The sequence below is a fragment of the Vipera berus genome (genome assembly GCF_964194415.1).
Source record: "Vipera berus genome assembly, chromosome: 6".
NCBI lineage: Eukaryota > Metazoa > Chordata > Lepidosauria > Squamata > Viperidae > Vipera > Vipera berus.
The window spans coordinates 55195573-55211927 of NC_138208.1; the positions used below are offsets into that span (position 1 = coordinate 55195573).

The following is a 16355-nucleotide window of genomic DNA, read 5'->3' on the forward strand; positions in this document are numbered from 1 at the left end:
CCAAATAATATGTACCACAAATGGGTTCATACAATATGCTAAGTTCTCAACTGTATTGAAGAAACCAAATTGCAAAAAATACATGAGACAGGCCATAGCATAACATACAGTATTGTGATATGCAAGCTCAGCTAATATGTGAATTTGCCAAATGGTTTGCTTAACTTCTCTAAAGATTGTCATTCAGTTTAAGGAACCTGTGATCTACCAGATATTGTTGAATTACAAATCCTAACAGCTTATCCACACAATTGGCAATGAGATGCTCTCATTTATGAAGCTTCTACAGTATTTTCATCATCACGAGGACGGGCCGAGGAATTTAGTAAATATCTGGTGGACAAAATTGCTCAGATTTGGGCTGGTCTGGACTCTGACTGGGCAGTATCTGACGAGAGAAAAACGATGAGTTTGGCCGAGAACATTTGGGAAGAGTTTGATCCTGTGACTCCGGATGAAGTGGACAGGATCATGGGGAAATTAAGTGCCGCCACGTGTTTGTTGGACCCGTGTCACTCCTGGCTGGTCTATGCGTCTCGGGAGGTTACACGAGGCTGGCTCCTAGCAGTTATCAATGCCTCAATGAGTGAAGGGTACTTCTCTGCCGCCTTGAAAGAGGCGCTGGTAAGGCCCCTCTTTAAGAAACCTGCATTGGATCCAGTTATTTTAAATAACTTTCGTCCTGTCTCCAACCTTCACTTTTTTGCGAAGGTCGTTGAGAGCGTGGTGGCACGGCAGCTCCCTTTGGTTCTGGAGGAAACTGAGTATCTGGATCCGTACCAATCGGGTTTCAGGCCCGGGTATAGCACGGAGACGGCATTGGTCGCACTGGTGAATGATCTCTGGCGGGCCCGAGATAGGGGTTATTCCTCTGTCCTGGTCCAATTAGATCTCTCAGCAGCTTTTGATACCATCGACGACGGTATCTTGCTGCGTCGTCTTGAGGGGTTGGGAGTGGGAGGCACCGTTCTGCAGTGGTTTTTCTCCTACCTCTCGGGCCATTCACAGACGGTGTTGGCAGGGGGACAGAGGTCAACCCCTAGGCCCCTTAGTTGTGGGGTGCCTCAGGGGTTGGTACTCTCGCCTCTCCTGTTCAACATCTATATGAAGCCGCTGGGAGAGATCATCCGTGGCTTCAGGGTGAGGTATCATCAATATGCTGATGATACCCAGCTTTTCATCTCCACCCCGAACCAACCCAGTGATGCTCTCGATGTGATGTCCCGTTGCCTGGAAGCGGTACAGATTTGGATGGGAAAGAACAGGCTCCGGCTCAACCCGGCCAAGACTGAGTGGCTTTACGTACCGGCATCTCGTTTAGTCCAAGAGGTTCCATCTTTGGTTATAGGAGGAGAGATGTTACCTCCCATTGATAGAGAACGCAATCTAGGCGTCCTCCTGGATTCACGACTCAGTTTTGAAGATCATATTGGAGTCGTGGCTCACCTGGTACGCCAGTTGCACCCCTTTCTGGACCGAGATGCCCTACGTACAGTCACCCACGCACTCGTTACCTCCCGTATAGATTACTGCAATGCTCTCTACATGGGGCTGCCCTTGAAGACCACCCGGAGGCTTCAGCTGGTGCAGAGTGCGGCTACACGGGTAGTGATGGGAGCACCCCAATACTCCCATATTACACCCCTCCTGCGTGAGCTGCATTGGTTACCGGTTGCCCTCCGGGTGAGATTTAAGGTGCTGGTACTTACCTTTAAAGCCCTACATGGCTTAGGCCCGGGATACTTGCAGGACCATATGCTGCCGGGAACGAATTCCCATCGCCCAGTACGCTCACACAGAGAAGGCCTCCTCAGGGTATCGTCGGCTAGACAATGTCGGCTGGCGACCCCCAGGGGGAGGGCCTTCTCTGTGGGAGCGCCAGCCCTGTGGAACCAGCTGCCCCCTGAGCTTCGGATGGCCCCAGATCTGCAGTCCTTTCGCCGCGGCCTCAAAACACTCCTTTTCCACCTGGCTGACCTGGACTGACAGGGATTTTAATTATGTTTTTAATTTTTTAACTTCTGTATTTATTGTATGTTATTGTTGTTAGCCGCCCTGAGTCCTTCGGGAGATAGGGCAGCATATAAGTCCCAATAATAAATAAATAAATAAATAAATAAATAAATAAATAAATAAATAAATATTTTATTTTTAATGCACTAGCCATGACTAAAAGGTTATTTCAATTTGGCCATAATAAAAGAAGTTTAAAAAATTGTTGTTAGGCTTTTAATTTGTTAGAAATCAAAATCCCACCTTTCTGTAGAAAGCTACGTGCATAAACCAATACTATATCCTCCAGTTGGCAACTGAAGATTTCGTCCTTTTTCTGAAACTAAAAAATCTAGGCTACTGAGCAAACCTGAAGACAATGTATCATCTCCAATTTTCAACATCAGTCTCATTTTTCTTAATATTCAGGACAAACAAGTTTTGTCATAATAATCACACACCATGTTTTAACTTCCAAGCTTATTCTTTCTTAATCATAAAACACTGATATAAATAATGTAACTTATAATAATTTAAGAAACAATCAACACTAATGGACCACAGACCTATTTGTAGATAGTTCTTTCAGAGAACTTTCCAATTTAACCAATACTACAGTGTTGGGAAGAGTTGGATTCATTACTATTTGACCATGGAACGCTTGTAAGATTACTTTTAAGTCATCACCACCTCTCACCTCAAATTACCCCAGAAAATTGTAGTGGGAATAAGGACAGACCTTCATGTATACCACTTCAAATTTTCAGAAGAAAGCCAGAATGTAACAAGAAAAAATATCCTACACAGCTTTATCATTTTGGCCTCTGTGTAGTTTTACAGAAGGAATAAGTAAAGGTAAAGGTTCCCCCGCACATGCATGCTAGTCATTTCCAACTCTAGGGGCCGGTGCTCATCTCCGTTTCAAAGCCAAAGAGCCAGCGCTTGTCCGAGGATGTCTCCGTGGTCATGTGGCCAGCATGACTAGATGCCAAAGGCGCACAGAACGCTGTTACATTCCCATCGTAGTGGTCCCTATTTTTCTACTTGCATTTTTACGTGCTTTCGAACTGCTAGGTTGGCAGAAGCTGGGATGAGTAACAGGCGTTCACTCTGTTACGTGGCACTTGGGATTCGACCCGCCAAACTGCCGACCATCTGATCAACAAGCTCAGCGTCCTAACCCACTGAGCCACCACGTCCCTTACAGAAGGAATACATACATGTAAAGCCTAAAAAACCCAAGTCTCTTAGTAGCTGAGAGCAAGAGAGTACATTTCATTAAGAAGCTTTTATACTTTTCCTGGGTTTATCCACTTTAGTGAAACTTAAGCAGCAGCACCCAGATATATCAAATTGACTATAGCATTTTATATTCAAAGGCAAACAAGTGCTCTGGAATATATGGTGTTTTAATTATAGCATCTGTCTACAATTCCTTCTTGGAGAAAATTAAGTTATTTTGGAATAATCCTGTCATACCAATAGCATTTTTTGCCTTTACATTTGCTTTCAAAGATAAACAAACCCTCCTTTCTTTAAGTATTGTAGTATCTGGATAGTATACTCTCTGATGCAAGATAGATTCTGTCCAATGTCAGTGACTACAAGATATTATAAACAATTGGTTTATCAATCCATATGTGACCTTTAAAACTAAATTTAGATCATTTTTACAATATCCAAAACAGAAATTCTGCTCTTTTCTGCAAATATTCATAACTACTCTAAGCTGACGACTAAAAATTTCCTTCCCTCAAGCAAACCACCTTATTTAAAAGTGAAAATAGCCTTTTAACCCTAATCCTAAATATACCTACTTTATTGTAACCATCTTATGCAAGCATTCAAAATGAAAAATTGCATACTTACAAATTCTAGCTTAATGCTTCCATTGTCTCAAGTTGTATTTTCAATAAATATTTATTCTCTCCATCTTACCCTATCTCGTGACTCCATTACACCAATTTCGGTTCTACAAATTAAGGTGAAGAGTCATGTCATAAAAGAATATTTTCCACAGGAAAGCCCCCAAATTGTTTAGTAGCCACATACAGTTCTGATTAATGCAGGACTCCTATATTGTTCAATTTAGCCCAGGTTGAAACTTGCCTTTTGATTTTCATATAAAGTATATATTCTAAAAAAAGTTTATCAATTATGAATCACAGTCAGCAGGGTTTAACAATTCATTTCTCCTTCAAAACGCTTCAGACTTCTTTGCTCAATTATGATAGTAAATAATCTCTCAGTGGTTGCTTTCAAATGTAAAAACTATCTGTAAAATCTCAGAATAAAAGCAGTTTCTTATACACAAAGGGAATTTCAACAAATACTTCCCTTAGACTTTTGCCAGTGAAGCAGTATTCTTCAATCTTCATTATAAAATATTCATTTTATTTAGTCATAAGTTTTTCCTTTCTTTCTTAAATTCTTATTTAAATGTTTCCTAAGCACTGTTCTCCCATAATAGTTATTAGCATTACGCACAACAAAAATACACCAGAATATAATAAATTCTTCTTCGTTTGTTGCAAGCTTTTTTAAAAAAAATATTGATGCTGCTTGTAACATGGCTGTGATTCCTTTCAGGTGCTTGAAGGCGTAAATATAAAAGGAAATGACTCACAAAATCTCAGATGTTCTTTAGAACTTTAAGGGAGGGAGAAAGGGAGAAAAGGTAAATAGTTATCATGTAAAATTTTAGAAAAATGACTAAAATATATTCAAAACCCAAAAGGAGTATAAATTAAATAATAAAAAGGACAAACAATCTTGAATGCCTTTCTGAGCAGAAAAGTGGGTTTAAATTAAATAAATGTTGAAGCCTAAGAGTGAGGACAATTAACCAGTAGAACAGCTTGCCTTCAGAAATCGTGGGCGGTCCATCACTGGAGTTTTTTAAGAAGAGACTGGACCAGTGGTTCCCAACCTTTTCTATATCCTGCTCCCCTAGAACGCTTCTGATATATTCTCGCACCCTTTGCAAAAGTTCAGAATGAATTATGTATATACACTATAATTTTGAAACTTCTAAACCCAAGTTTTTGCAAACCCTGGAATATCGTCTCGCACCCACAGGGCATGTGAGCACCCCCAGTTGGGAACCCCTGGACTAGACAGTCACTTATCTGAAATGGTATAGGTTCTCCTGCTTGAGCAGGTGGCTGGGCTAGAAGACCTCCAAGATCCCTTCCAGCTCTATTCTATTCTAATAAAGCCTATCTTAATACTTTAATACTTCAGCATTAATATTTATTCTAAACAGAATATTTATTGAGCTTCAGTTAGGAAAAAAACCTCCACTGGTTCATACAAACTGCACCACTGCTAAAACTACTAACTGCCCTTTTCAAAAAATAAACAAATCCTTTCAGGTGGCTCCGCAAATCCTAGAAAATATATGGTTAACCTAAAGCCAAAGCTAACAGGAACTAACATTAACTTAACACAATCTGAAAAGAAATAGAAATTCTATAAGCATCAAAATTATGAGTGTGCAACCTTATGCAACGTCTACAAGAATTAAGCCAACTGCATTTAAGTAAGTTTTCTTCCAATTTAATGTATGCAAACAGTAATATGAGTTATAGTGCTCAACCAAGAGTATCTTTTTTTAAAAAAAGAAGTTTGGATAGACTTTTAATCTTCGCTCTTCATAATCATGTGTTTTGCCTCTCAATGAACATCTTAGTTTAGAAGATGTCAACACTCCGCAAGAAGAACACTGAAAACAACATTTTTCTTCAATTAATGAAAATTAAAAGTAGAAGCAGAATTTAACTCATACACTCTATCTCAGGGGTGTCAAACTGCCAGCCTGCAGGCCGGACGCATCACAACAAAACCGCACCCAACCCACTGCCAGCAATGGGGAAAAAGTTCCGATACGTCGCACGATGTCACGTGACGTCGCGAGTTTGACACCCCTGCTCTATCTCTTGCAATGTCAGAAGTAACTATGACACAATGTTACCTCTGCCTAGCTTTCAAACAACTTTAAATTCAAAACCTGTTGCTGATTTTCAAGTCCAGAACAATGCTAGTTTTGTCTTGACTGGCTTCTCTACCCCTTCTACCAGGAGCCGTGGCAGTACAGTGGTTAGAATGCAGTACTGCAGGCTAATTCTGCACACTGCAGGAGTTCAATTGGATGGAGGTTGATTCAGCCTTCCATCCTTCCAAGGTTAGTATCTGACTTTCCCCATTGATTTTGCTTGTTGGAAGCAGGGTGGGAATGTGACAAATGGTAATCATATGACCCTGGGATGCTGCAATCATCATAAATACATCCCAAATGTCAACCACACAAATTTTGATCATATGACCATAGGGATGTTATGATGGTTGTAAGTGCAAGTATGGTCAGTTTTCCAGTGCTATTGCAACTTCAAAAGGTCAACAAACCAATGACTGCAAATTGACTACCTCTATTTATTAAAAATAGCTGTTTAGTAGCAATGTAATGTTCATTGCACTTCCTTTTTACTTCTATCACCAATATTGCTTTAGGAAAATATATAACATTATTAAAAGCAAAAACAATTCTTTCTATAATTCATATGGCAGTTATGAATCTATAAAAAAGTTTAAAAAGTTTCTTCAGAAATGAAGAAACTTAAAAATATTCCAAAATATACCTACAGACAACTATGCAACAACTATATGGCAAGAAATAAAAGTGAGAGATATGGGCTTGATCAAACAATACAATTACTAATTAGTCCTTTACAGTAACACTCTACTATTTTAGAAGTCAGTTCTGTATTGCTTCTTCAAAGCCACCTCAAAGGAGGTAATCTGTATGGTTAATCACCAAGCTTTGATTCAATGAAGAATTTATTTTCAATGTTATTCATATAGACAAAACATGACTACTAGAGAAAATTAACAGAAAATAGATGAATCTGAAAAAATAACTGAAACCATTAACACTTTTTTTTGAAAAAAGTATGGCTTTCCTTTAGTTTTCTAAATTGACTGTTATTGGGGAAGCTAAATCATTAGTGTTGGTCAGTTCAAACACAGTATTATTCATGAATGTTTCCAATCTTATTTTAAACTAATGGATAAAATGGTAATCCATTTTCCTGGAAATTCAAAATCCAATAAAGAAAGCCAATGGGCAGACATTGCTACAACTAAGGAACTGAATGCCTTCAAATACAAGGCTGAATCAAAATTTTATCAGAAACTGGATTGACCTATCAGGCCCCAACAAACAAAAAGACACTTCTGATAAGCTCCATATCAGCTTCATTAGAGCAGCCTAATTTAGAAGGAAGGTGATGGTTTTGACCACAATTTCTTCAAGATATCAAATGATTTGTAGTAAATTTATCAATGTATTGCAAATCATTAGATATCTTGAAAGAAATTCAGATCTAATGCCTTGGCCGTCCTGATCTTGATTAAGGTATGTTATATACTGAAAAAAATAAGAAATATCACAATGAAAGTTGCATTAAATATTAAGGTACCTAAAGTAAAATAGCATTATCATTTACCATTAATGGTAAATGTATGTATTTAGCATTGCATCTCACAGAAGTGTAGTTCTCAAAAAAGTAGCAATTAGACCTAATGATAGTTTACAAAGTCCAGAGCTCACTCAAAATATAAACTATTTGTCAGCGTCACCAAATAGATAACAGATAAGAGTTTGAGCTTTACTCCTATATAGACTTAATCCCATAGACAACAATCACTATCAAAATCTAGTGGTGTTTTCAGTATGCATTTAAATTCCAAAGGCTCATAAATTTCTAGACTACTACGGATATATTGATTCTATGACTTTTCCATGCCACTTTTCTTGTCTATCATTAGCTAGTATGACTGTGCTCATTCCTGATATAGAAATATTATTTATTCCTGCATAGAAAAAAAGGAAGCTGCATAATCATGCAAATCTGGTTAGTTCATACAAAAATGAGTTCATAAATACTAATGTACAACTTTATTATACTAATAAAACACAACATACAAATATGAGAAGAGTGTATACATGCTTACAGAAACAGGCTAAAATATCTGTACCCAGATAAACTATCTCATGTTCCATTTCTTCATCACAATAAAACATAAAGAGGTAATTATAGATACGTATACACTTTACAATGAAATTGCTTAACAACTGTTTTTTATCTAATTGTTTACTTCACTGCTAATGAAAATGTAGTATGTTTTCCAGTAAAGCACCTTTGTTCAGAGAGCACTTTAGTACTGACAGCTCCTAAACCCAAAGAGCAAAATATCACAATTATATTTTATTAGGCCAGTCTGCAGCCTCCAGAGTGAAGCACATTATAGGTTTTTAGCCATGGCTTCAATTCTATATATATTTACAAGAAAACAATGAATTCCAAAATTAATTTCAAGAAGAAAACTGTAAATGTAATTATTTGCAATTAAGTATGATGTAAACAAAATACTGGCCAAAAGTAGTATCCAAAATGAAACTCTATCATAATTATAAGTCTACCAGTGCCTGATTTTCTGATTAAGTTCAATTTTACATGCTCCCCAAAAATAGCTGTTTTCACAACACAATGATGATTAATTAATTTTGAGGGCCGCATTTGTTAAAATATGCTATTAAATGTAATTGGGTAGTCTGCTATCTAGTGTGTCAAGTGAAGGCAACTTTTAAGCTCCACTGATTCCCCTGGAATTTACTTTTGAATAAACATGTATACCATTGTTCTATAGTAAATGAATAGGTAATCAGGTCATCATCTGGGTTTTTTTATTAAAAAAACCCTTTGGTTTAGCCTCAAAATACACTATTTAAAAACACATTGCAGACCAATTAATGTGTGGATTCCCACATTTGAAAAATAAACAATGTATGTTTTCTCTGAGGAGCAATGGCATTCACATTAAAGTAACAGCAAAAACTATGCCCATGACTTAGGCAGAGATAAGAAAACTATTATAAACTACCGGTAGTTCCTTTTTTGATTGGCACAGCAAAGTTTAAATCAGAAAATTCTTACTATTACAAATCCATTCCTGAACTCTTTTATTTGCAGTTAACAGCTTTAGAGTTACTTACATATTCACTATTCAAAATGTCAACAAAGAGTATTAATATCAAAATGCCCTTAACAATTGCCCCAACGTATTTATGTAACTTTTCAACAAAGGATCCCTTAAATCACTCCCTTACACATCTTCAAAAATACAGCTACAAACAAGACTGATCTAAATTCTTAAGACATAAAACACAAATCCCACAAATGTTTTAATCCTTAAGTCTTCTTGCCTGGAAAAAAGCTGAAAGTCTCTTTTTTTTCCCCATACACTACTTCTTGGGTCTATTTAAGTATACCCCAAAAGGATGGGAAAACAGAAAACAGAAAAAATGGATTCTTTTCCAACAACAGAAGGCAGGAAATCAGGGCTTTGTTTATTTCAGCTTTCCTCCAGATGTGTTAGCCTACCGGTTTTATCAATCCCGGCAACAACGAAAGTGTAGTTCGGTCGAAGGATCGTTCTCCCAATTAATAAGATCGCAAGGGGGGGGGGATTACAAACTTTATTAGACAACATTAGAGAGTTCAGGAAGAGTTACTTTTTCACTCTCTGCTGTCAGTCAGAACACGACTAGGAAAACTTCATAACATAGACCTCACAAACAGATAAGAACAGGGGCTGCGAAGTAACGTCAATGTGGATGAGGGCATGCAAGTCATGGAGACTTTTTCTTTCTAGGGCAAGTTAATCTTTTCACTCGCCCAGGAAAGATAAGAAAACAAAGAACTCGGGGGTCCTTGGTGCTCTCTGAAGCATGGTTGTTTTCCTGCAGACGTTTTATTACCCAGATAACAAACTAACTAGCACTGTTGAAGTTAGCTATTTTGGGTAATGAAACAAAGAACTCGGGTTTGGGGTGGGGGGGGGATTGGGGGATATATTGTAAAATTTTGTTTTTGTAAAACTCTTTAATAAAAAAAAAAAGAACTGAAGACAAACGCGAGAGCAGGAAAGAGAGTTGTATTTTCAATCCTGAGGATTTCTCACAAGTAGACCCTTAAGCCACCTCCCATCTTCTGTTGGGACTTGAAGGAACAGGAGCAAGGAGCGGAGAAGGCTGAGGAGGAGAACCATTTCCTCCTATTATATCCCTCTTGCTCAGCTGGCTGTGGGGCATTTTTTAAAATCAGCCCCTTGGATCCCCCCACATCTGTCGCGGTGGCGGTCGCCAGTACCCCCAAGCCAAGTTCCCAGCGCTTTTCTTTCGCGTCCCGTTCATTCTACCGAGCACTCACCGGCTGAACTCATGGTGACTCCCCTTCCATGCGTTTCGCCTTGCTCCGCTCCTTCTCCCTCTTTAAAGCATAACAGCTCTTCTCAGAGTGGCCGCTTGCAAGGGTAAAGTCCACCGAAAAGCGCAGCCCGTCGCTCCGGTTCCTGCATAACATTCCCGCAGCGAAGAGAGGGAAAGAGCGCAACTGACTGACCCGAACGGGCACTGACGGTCGACGCCGTCTTAGCAAAAGTTCCCTTGGTTTGCGGCACAGAGACCCCTACAGGCCAAATGCCGTCAATACAGACGCCCCCCCCCACCACCACTGCTTCGCTTAGAGTAGACCTCCTCTGCCGTTCAATCTGCGCAGCAACACCACAGATTCCTCTCCTCCCCTTCTTCCCGCAGTGGCTATTGGGTAGCCAGAGTTGCTGGGCCGCCGCGGTGGGGGTTTTGTGTGTGTGTGTATGTGTGTGTGTGTGTGTGGGAGGGGGGGGATTATAACGCCGGGTTCGGCGGACTCGCTTTCCCATGGTGCCTGAGGAGACGGGAACGGATGGCGGAGAAGGATGACACCGGAGTTTGACGACGAAGTGGTGTTTGAGGTGCGTAGCGTAGCAAAAAGGGGCCGGTGGAGAGCTTTGGGTGCCTGTTGGTAGAGATGGTGAGGCTACTTCTTTTTTTCTCACGCTGCCGTTGGCGAAACGAGGTGGCGTCGTTGAACGGGTGCGTGGCGAGGGCAGGTGGAGCTCTTTGCAGGGCCCTCGGAGGAGGAGGAGGAGGATTTCCCAGGGCGGCTGAATCCAGCCATGTCTTTGGTCGTGAAACCTCGCCTCTGAAGGGAAGGAGTTGGAGAAGTTTGGTGTGAACCAAAGAGCGACTAGCAGATTATTCATATTCATGTCTAGTTCGAAGTAAGTCCCACTGAATACGGTACGAACTTACATCGCAACCTAAGAATAATTGGAGGAAAGGTTACACGCCAGACGTCCCAGAAATAAAGCATATTTGCAGTGAGGCGATATTACATGTTTTCAGCAATAGAGTATCCTCTGGAACCATAAGTGCCAAGCTTTTTATTGTGACACATTTTAGTGAACTGGCGTTGCTTCCGGATGTATGAATTACCGTGTTAATATCCCATTTATTTCTTATCTACTGCCTGGGACTCAAGATAGTTTGTAACCTGGAACCAAAATAATAACACAAGAAACACGCAAGCGAATTAACAAAAACTAACGATTTTAATTGTTTTGCTAGAAAACATTAGGCAAATCTTTAGACTGATCTACCCAAATCCAATCAATGGGATAGAAGTGATAGAATTGATAAAAGCAAACATGATTGTTTGAATTAAGCTAGTTTATCACTTCTAATCTCTGTATATAAAAGCTCCCTGTGATAATGTCCTATGAGGCTGATGATTTGGGAAAATGTTATTAATCAGGTCAGAAGTTTTCCTAATGTCTGCCACATTCTCTCTATAATCATAGGGCTCACTAGAGGAATGTAACTGAATTCTGCTTTGGAAATACTACCAAATGTAAATTGTATGTGAACAGAATAAGCAAAAATGTAAACATCACCTCTGTATTAGTATTTGGGCAACAAGTATAATATAGACATGTGATCAGTCTTGATATATACTAATGCTGCAGAAGCCTAGATTGACTTTCAGTTATTAGTGAGATGATCCCTTCCTCAATTTTACAATTCAAAATACATAATGCAATGGAAGGAGGGGGCAGCATTACTGTACAGTGATCAGCTGCAATAAAAATAAGGTGTAATAGAGTGCTGGCTGGACTACAGTTGGATGAAGCGCAAGTCTGCAGCATGTTAAAATGGCTGCTGTTAAGTAGTTTATGATAATGTAGCTTAAGGCATGAGCAATGTATTATGATATATTGTATCATATTATTTTGATAGTGGCAGTTATACAGTATTATTAGAGACTATTAACACTCTAATGTTTAGATAATGTAGACCAGGGGTGTCAAACTCGCAAGGTGACATGATGTGTTGCGACTTTTTCTCCATTGCCAGCAATAAGGTGGGTGTGGTTTCGGCATGACACATCTGGCCCGCGGGCCAGCAGTTTGACATCCCTGACTTAGACCTTTAAGGAGAAAAAAAGATTTATATCATTGTTAACTATGATTTGAAATGTGAGTGTAAGAACATGTTTAAATTTTACATTAAAAACTAAATATAGTGTTCATAAACAATTGCAAATAACATCAAAATATTTTTGTACAACAAAGGTTTCTGTCTTAAACTGAATACTTAATACCAAGGTATCCACTGTACAGTATTGTTACCTAGCTTTTTTCTTTGCTCTTCCCATGTTCATGAAGAAGTGGCCATAAGGAAGGCATTGGAAACTTCTAATGACAGTTTGAATGGTTTATGGATTTAACAAGCCATCATTAGGATTTTATAATACTATTCAGATATTAAACTAATGGTTTTTTAAAAAGTGCATTGTGTATTTATACAGCCCAAATATCTAGAGGACCTAGTTGCCTACTATGGGAAATGACATACTCGACTATTGCATATTCAACTATAATTGCTTAGTTTCATTCTGGAAAAACTTCTCTGATAAGAATATCATCCTCAGAAGATATGGTGCCAGCATTCAAAATAGAATATGAAATTAGACTATAGTTAACTAAAAAAGAGAGAAAGGAATTATTGAGGATGAGAGCAAAAATGTGCAAGCTTGAAATTGTGCCAACTGATATGTAGAATAAAAAATATATATTTGACGGTTTTTCAAACTGTTCTCAGTGTTGTAGGATTTTCTTCAACATGCATATTTTTTTCTTTTTGAAGAATATCATTGTTAGGAATGTTGCTTATAACATTGCTATTGAACAGGTCTTCACTGTATCTATACTCAAGATTCTGAGGTTATACATTTTATTACACTGTGATGTAATTTATCGGGTATTTTTCTTATTATCCCAATTATAATATTTTAACTGTTTTATGCTTCTGATTAGTGTTAATACAGAAAATTAAGTGTAAAATTAGCAAATTAGGTTTATGTAAACTATCTGTCAAGCTTCACACCAGCTGTTGATAGTAAATCATCATTCTCCAAACCTTATTCGGCATTCAGCTTCACTGCTGAAGACTCTCAAGATACAACTTGGCTAGATTAGAATATTCTAATCCTTTCCTCCTACCCTTCTGAGTGAATGAATATTCTGGCAGGTCTCTTAATGGATTTGAGAGGCAATTGAGATAAGTTTGTATAATAGTTCTCTCCAGTTTAGTAACTCTTTGTGAGCTTCAGCACTAATACTTTTGCTATTTTCTCTTTCCTTTCCTCTATGAGCCCGGATATGTCACCTGTTTTTCACCTCCCTACTTCTGGTAATGGGTAGTTGGCGGGTACTATGTCACCTCTTCTATTTTCATTTCTCATTTGTCTAGAGCTGGAAACATCTACTCCCTTTCAGGCCTCTAAATCCTTCATTTTATGACACCGAAGGGGATGTTTCTATCATTTAATTCCTCAGAATTAAAAACTTCTGGCTGGTTCAAAAACCTTGATTGCCAGTCAAATAATTTGGGCTTATAAAGATGTTACAAATTAAAGGAGATGTGGTATTTGAATGTCATTGCCATACTCAAGTACATTCACTTTCTGGATAATTTTTACAGTGGATCACCATATTCAAATCCACCTCTCCTGTGTTGACAGTCTAAATGCCTTCTACACTGAATTCTTTCCCCCCTGCCCATTTGAATGGAAGATTATGTTCCAGGACCAGGAGAGAACAGTAAAGAACTGGATATATTTTAGCTTCGTTGATAACTGTACATGATCTGTGCTGTTAGAGTGAGAGGTGCAATAAACTGGATAGTTGGATAGCTTCTTAGTTGGATAGAAAACTGAAATCCAGTAAAAAGAGAGACATTATGGCCAGCAATAATCAGGGGGAGGGTCTTTCTGATAGGACATCAAAAGAAGAATTGTAGAAGTCCTTGGCATGATTTGGTTGATCTTTAAGGAGGGACAGAAACCTGATAATTCTTAGACAAAACAAATTCTCTGAAAGAAGAGAAGGCTTGGAACTGTTTATTTAAAAGTGCAGGTGGCAATCATAGTTGGCCTGAAATGACTTCATCCAAGTGGAGAATGAATTGAGTTATTATATAACAAACTCATCCACAGAGAAAGGATCATGCCCATTGTCTTGCTGCTAGATTACAATGAAGCAGTGAAAGTATTTGAATTTGCATTTGTCCTCCTTACCTCTACATCTGACTATGGTGGATGGGTAGAGGACAAGTAAAGCTTTACATACATCCAGTTGTAGAAATACAGCTTTACAAACTTCCATGAAGATTGGATTGGCCAAACTGTGATTTTGAAAAAATTGCTTAATGACCAACAAGCTGTTTCAGAAACATAGGAGAAAGCAGAACAGACCATCTGCCAACAAAATAGCATTGCGAGAGTCAGATGTAATGTCCAAGAAAAACATCCCAAGGGGAGAGGATAGAACAATCCAGATAGTTTGCTCCTGAGAAATTGGCATGAAAAAAGCATGACAAGAAAAAGATACAGGCCTTGACATCTCTAATATTGCTAAGCACATTGGTTTGTGCTTAAATTGTAAGCCGCCCTGAGTCTTCTGAGAAGGGCGGGATATAAATGTGATTAAAATAAATAAAATAAAATAATAAATAAAATAATACAAGGCTACCAAAAGTTCCAGAAAAAAATGGGTCATTTTGATTTACCCCAAGGCTGCAGTCACAGATCTGATGGGCAGGTAAAGTCTAGGCTTTTTCCTTTCTGTGTACTTGGCAGGCAAGGTTGAAAGTTATATTTACAGACAAGTGATAAAAGGTGGAAATGTAAGCCCCTGCAGACTGATTTATGCATGCTGGACAATCAAAAGTGATTTCATTGTGGCATCAATGAATATGTGGATTCTGAAGCCTGTGGCTGCTCCAGCAACAGGACTGCAACATACGGGGACCACCTGTTGGGATAGTTGGTTCATCATCTTGCCTGATTCTGGTACTGGAGCAATATATTGCCAACATCATCAATATTTATTTATTTATATTTGACTTTATATGGCTTTCTCACTTGACAACTAACTTGAGGTCTTGCAGTTAAGTTTTTGGTCTCTTGTAATGCTGGTGGATACCTGAGAAGCTAGCTCCTATCTCAGTCCTTATCATCCTCCATTCAAGACAAGCACATAATTGAAATGCTTAGGTCTTCAGAATAGAACCTGGTTTGTGACAGTATTTATTATTCTTTGTGTGTGTTTTCAGTATCTGTATGATTCTGTTCATTTGTTGAGGATAATTTTAAATTTCAAGATGATTTCTTAGAGCACAGTTATTAAGCAGTTTTGAGCGGAGATTAGTGTGTTTTTTGTTCTTGAAGTCTTATATTGTTGTATTGACTCTGAAAATGAGATTTTGAAAGTTTCTTCATGTGAATCTTATGAGAAAGGCTCTTATATAAAAACAACAGAACTTGTAATATAGTTAGAAAAATGTTGATATTTAGAACTCCCTAGATCATATATATGTTAGTGGCATTGTGTGAAAAGCTGGCATTGTATAGAATGCCTAGAAATCTATAAAATGTGTAACATTTTAGGCAAATATATGAATGTCTATGTTATTTTAATATACTATAATATACTATACTGCTCAAAAAATAAAGGGAACACTTAAACAACACAATGTACTGTATTTAATAGTAGGATGTCTTATCTTGTGTTCCCTTTATTTTTTTTTGAGCAGTATATGCTGTATACTTTCCCTAGGCAGATAATACCTAGACATTATACAGAATGACAAGATCTGTTATGCAAAGTAATAGAAAGAGGGTCATGAAAAGGGTTAGAATTTCTAACCCTTTCTTGAAAAGACATATATGAAAATGAAAGAAGAAATGCAAAATAACATACAGGACTTTCTTACTAAAAAAAAAAAGGATTGACCTTGTTGCAACAAGGAAGGCTAGAATGGTATTTTAGTGGGAGTATTTTACATATTGTTGGTTTGCCTTTGGCATTGCATAGAATGCCTAGGAAATGTGTGAAATATTAAGCATTTTATACTTTGATAC

The 16355-nt window shown here is 38.2% G+C and overlaps 2 protein-coding genes across 5 annotated transcripts in view; one reads left to right on the forward strand and one right to left on the reverse strand.

The window, feature by feature from the left end:
• The window catches only part of FGD6 (FYVE, RhoGEF and PH domain containing 6), a 377558-nt gene extending 367083 nt beyond the window's left edge, over window positions 1-10475 (reverse strand). For both annotated transcript variants that reach the window (XR_014026906.1, XM_081331125.1), the window contains exon 1: window positions 10263-10475. Coding sequence is in view for 1 of the 2 variants with exons in the window: in XM_081331125.1 (XP_081187251.1) it covers window positions 10263-10275 (13 nt within the window). In the remaining variant the exon portion in view is untranslated. The remainder of the gene's footprint in view (window positions 1-10262) is intronic.
• A 243-nt stretch (window positions 10476-10718) lies between these two features.
• The window catches only part of VEZT (vezatin, adherens junctions transmembrane protein), a 33943-nt gene continuing 28306 nt past the window's right edge, over window positions 10719-16355 (forward strand). For all 3 annotated transcript variants that reach the window (XM_081330411.1, XM_081330410.1, XM_081330412.1), the window contains exon 1: window positions 10719-10845. In XM_081330411.1, coding sequence (XP_081186537.1) covers window positions 10810-10845 — 36 coding nt within the window. In that variant the 5' untranslated portion in view covers window positions 10719-10809. The remainder of the gene's footprint in view (window positions 10846-16355) is intronic.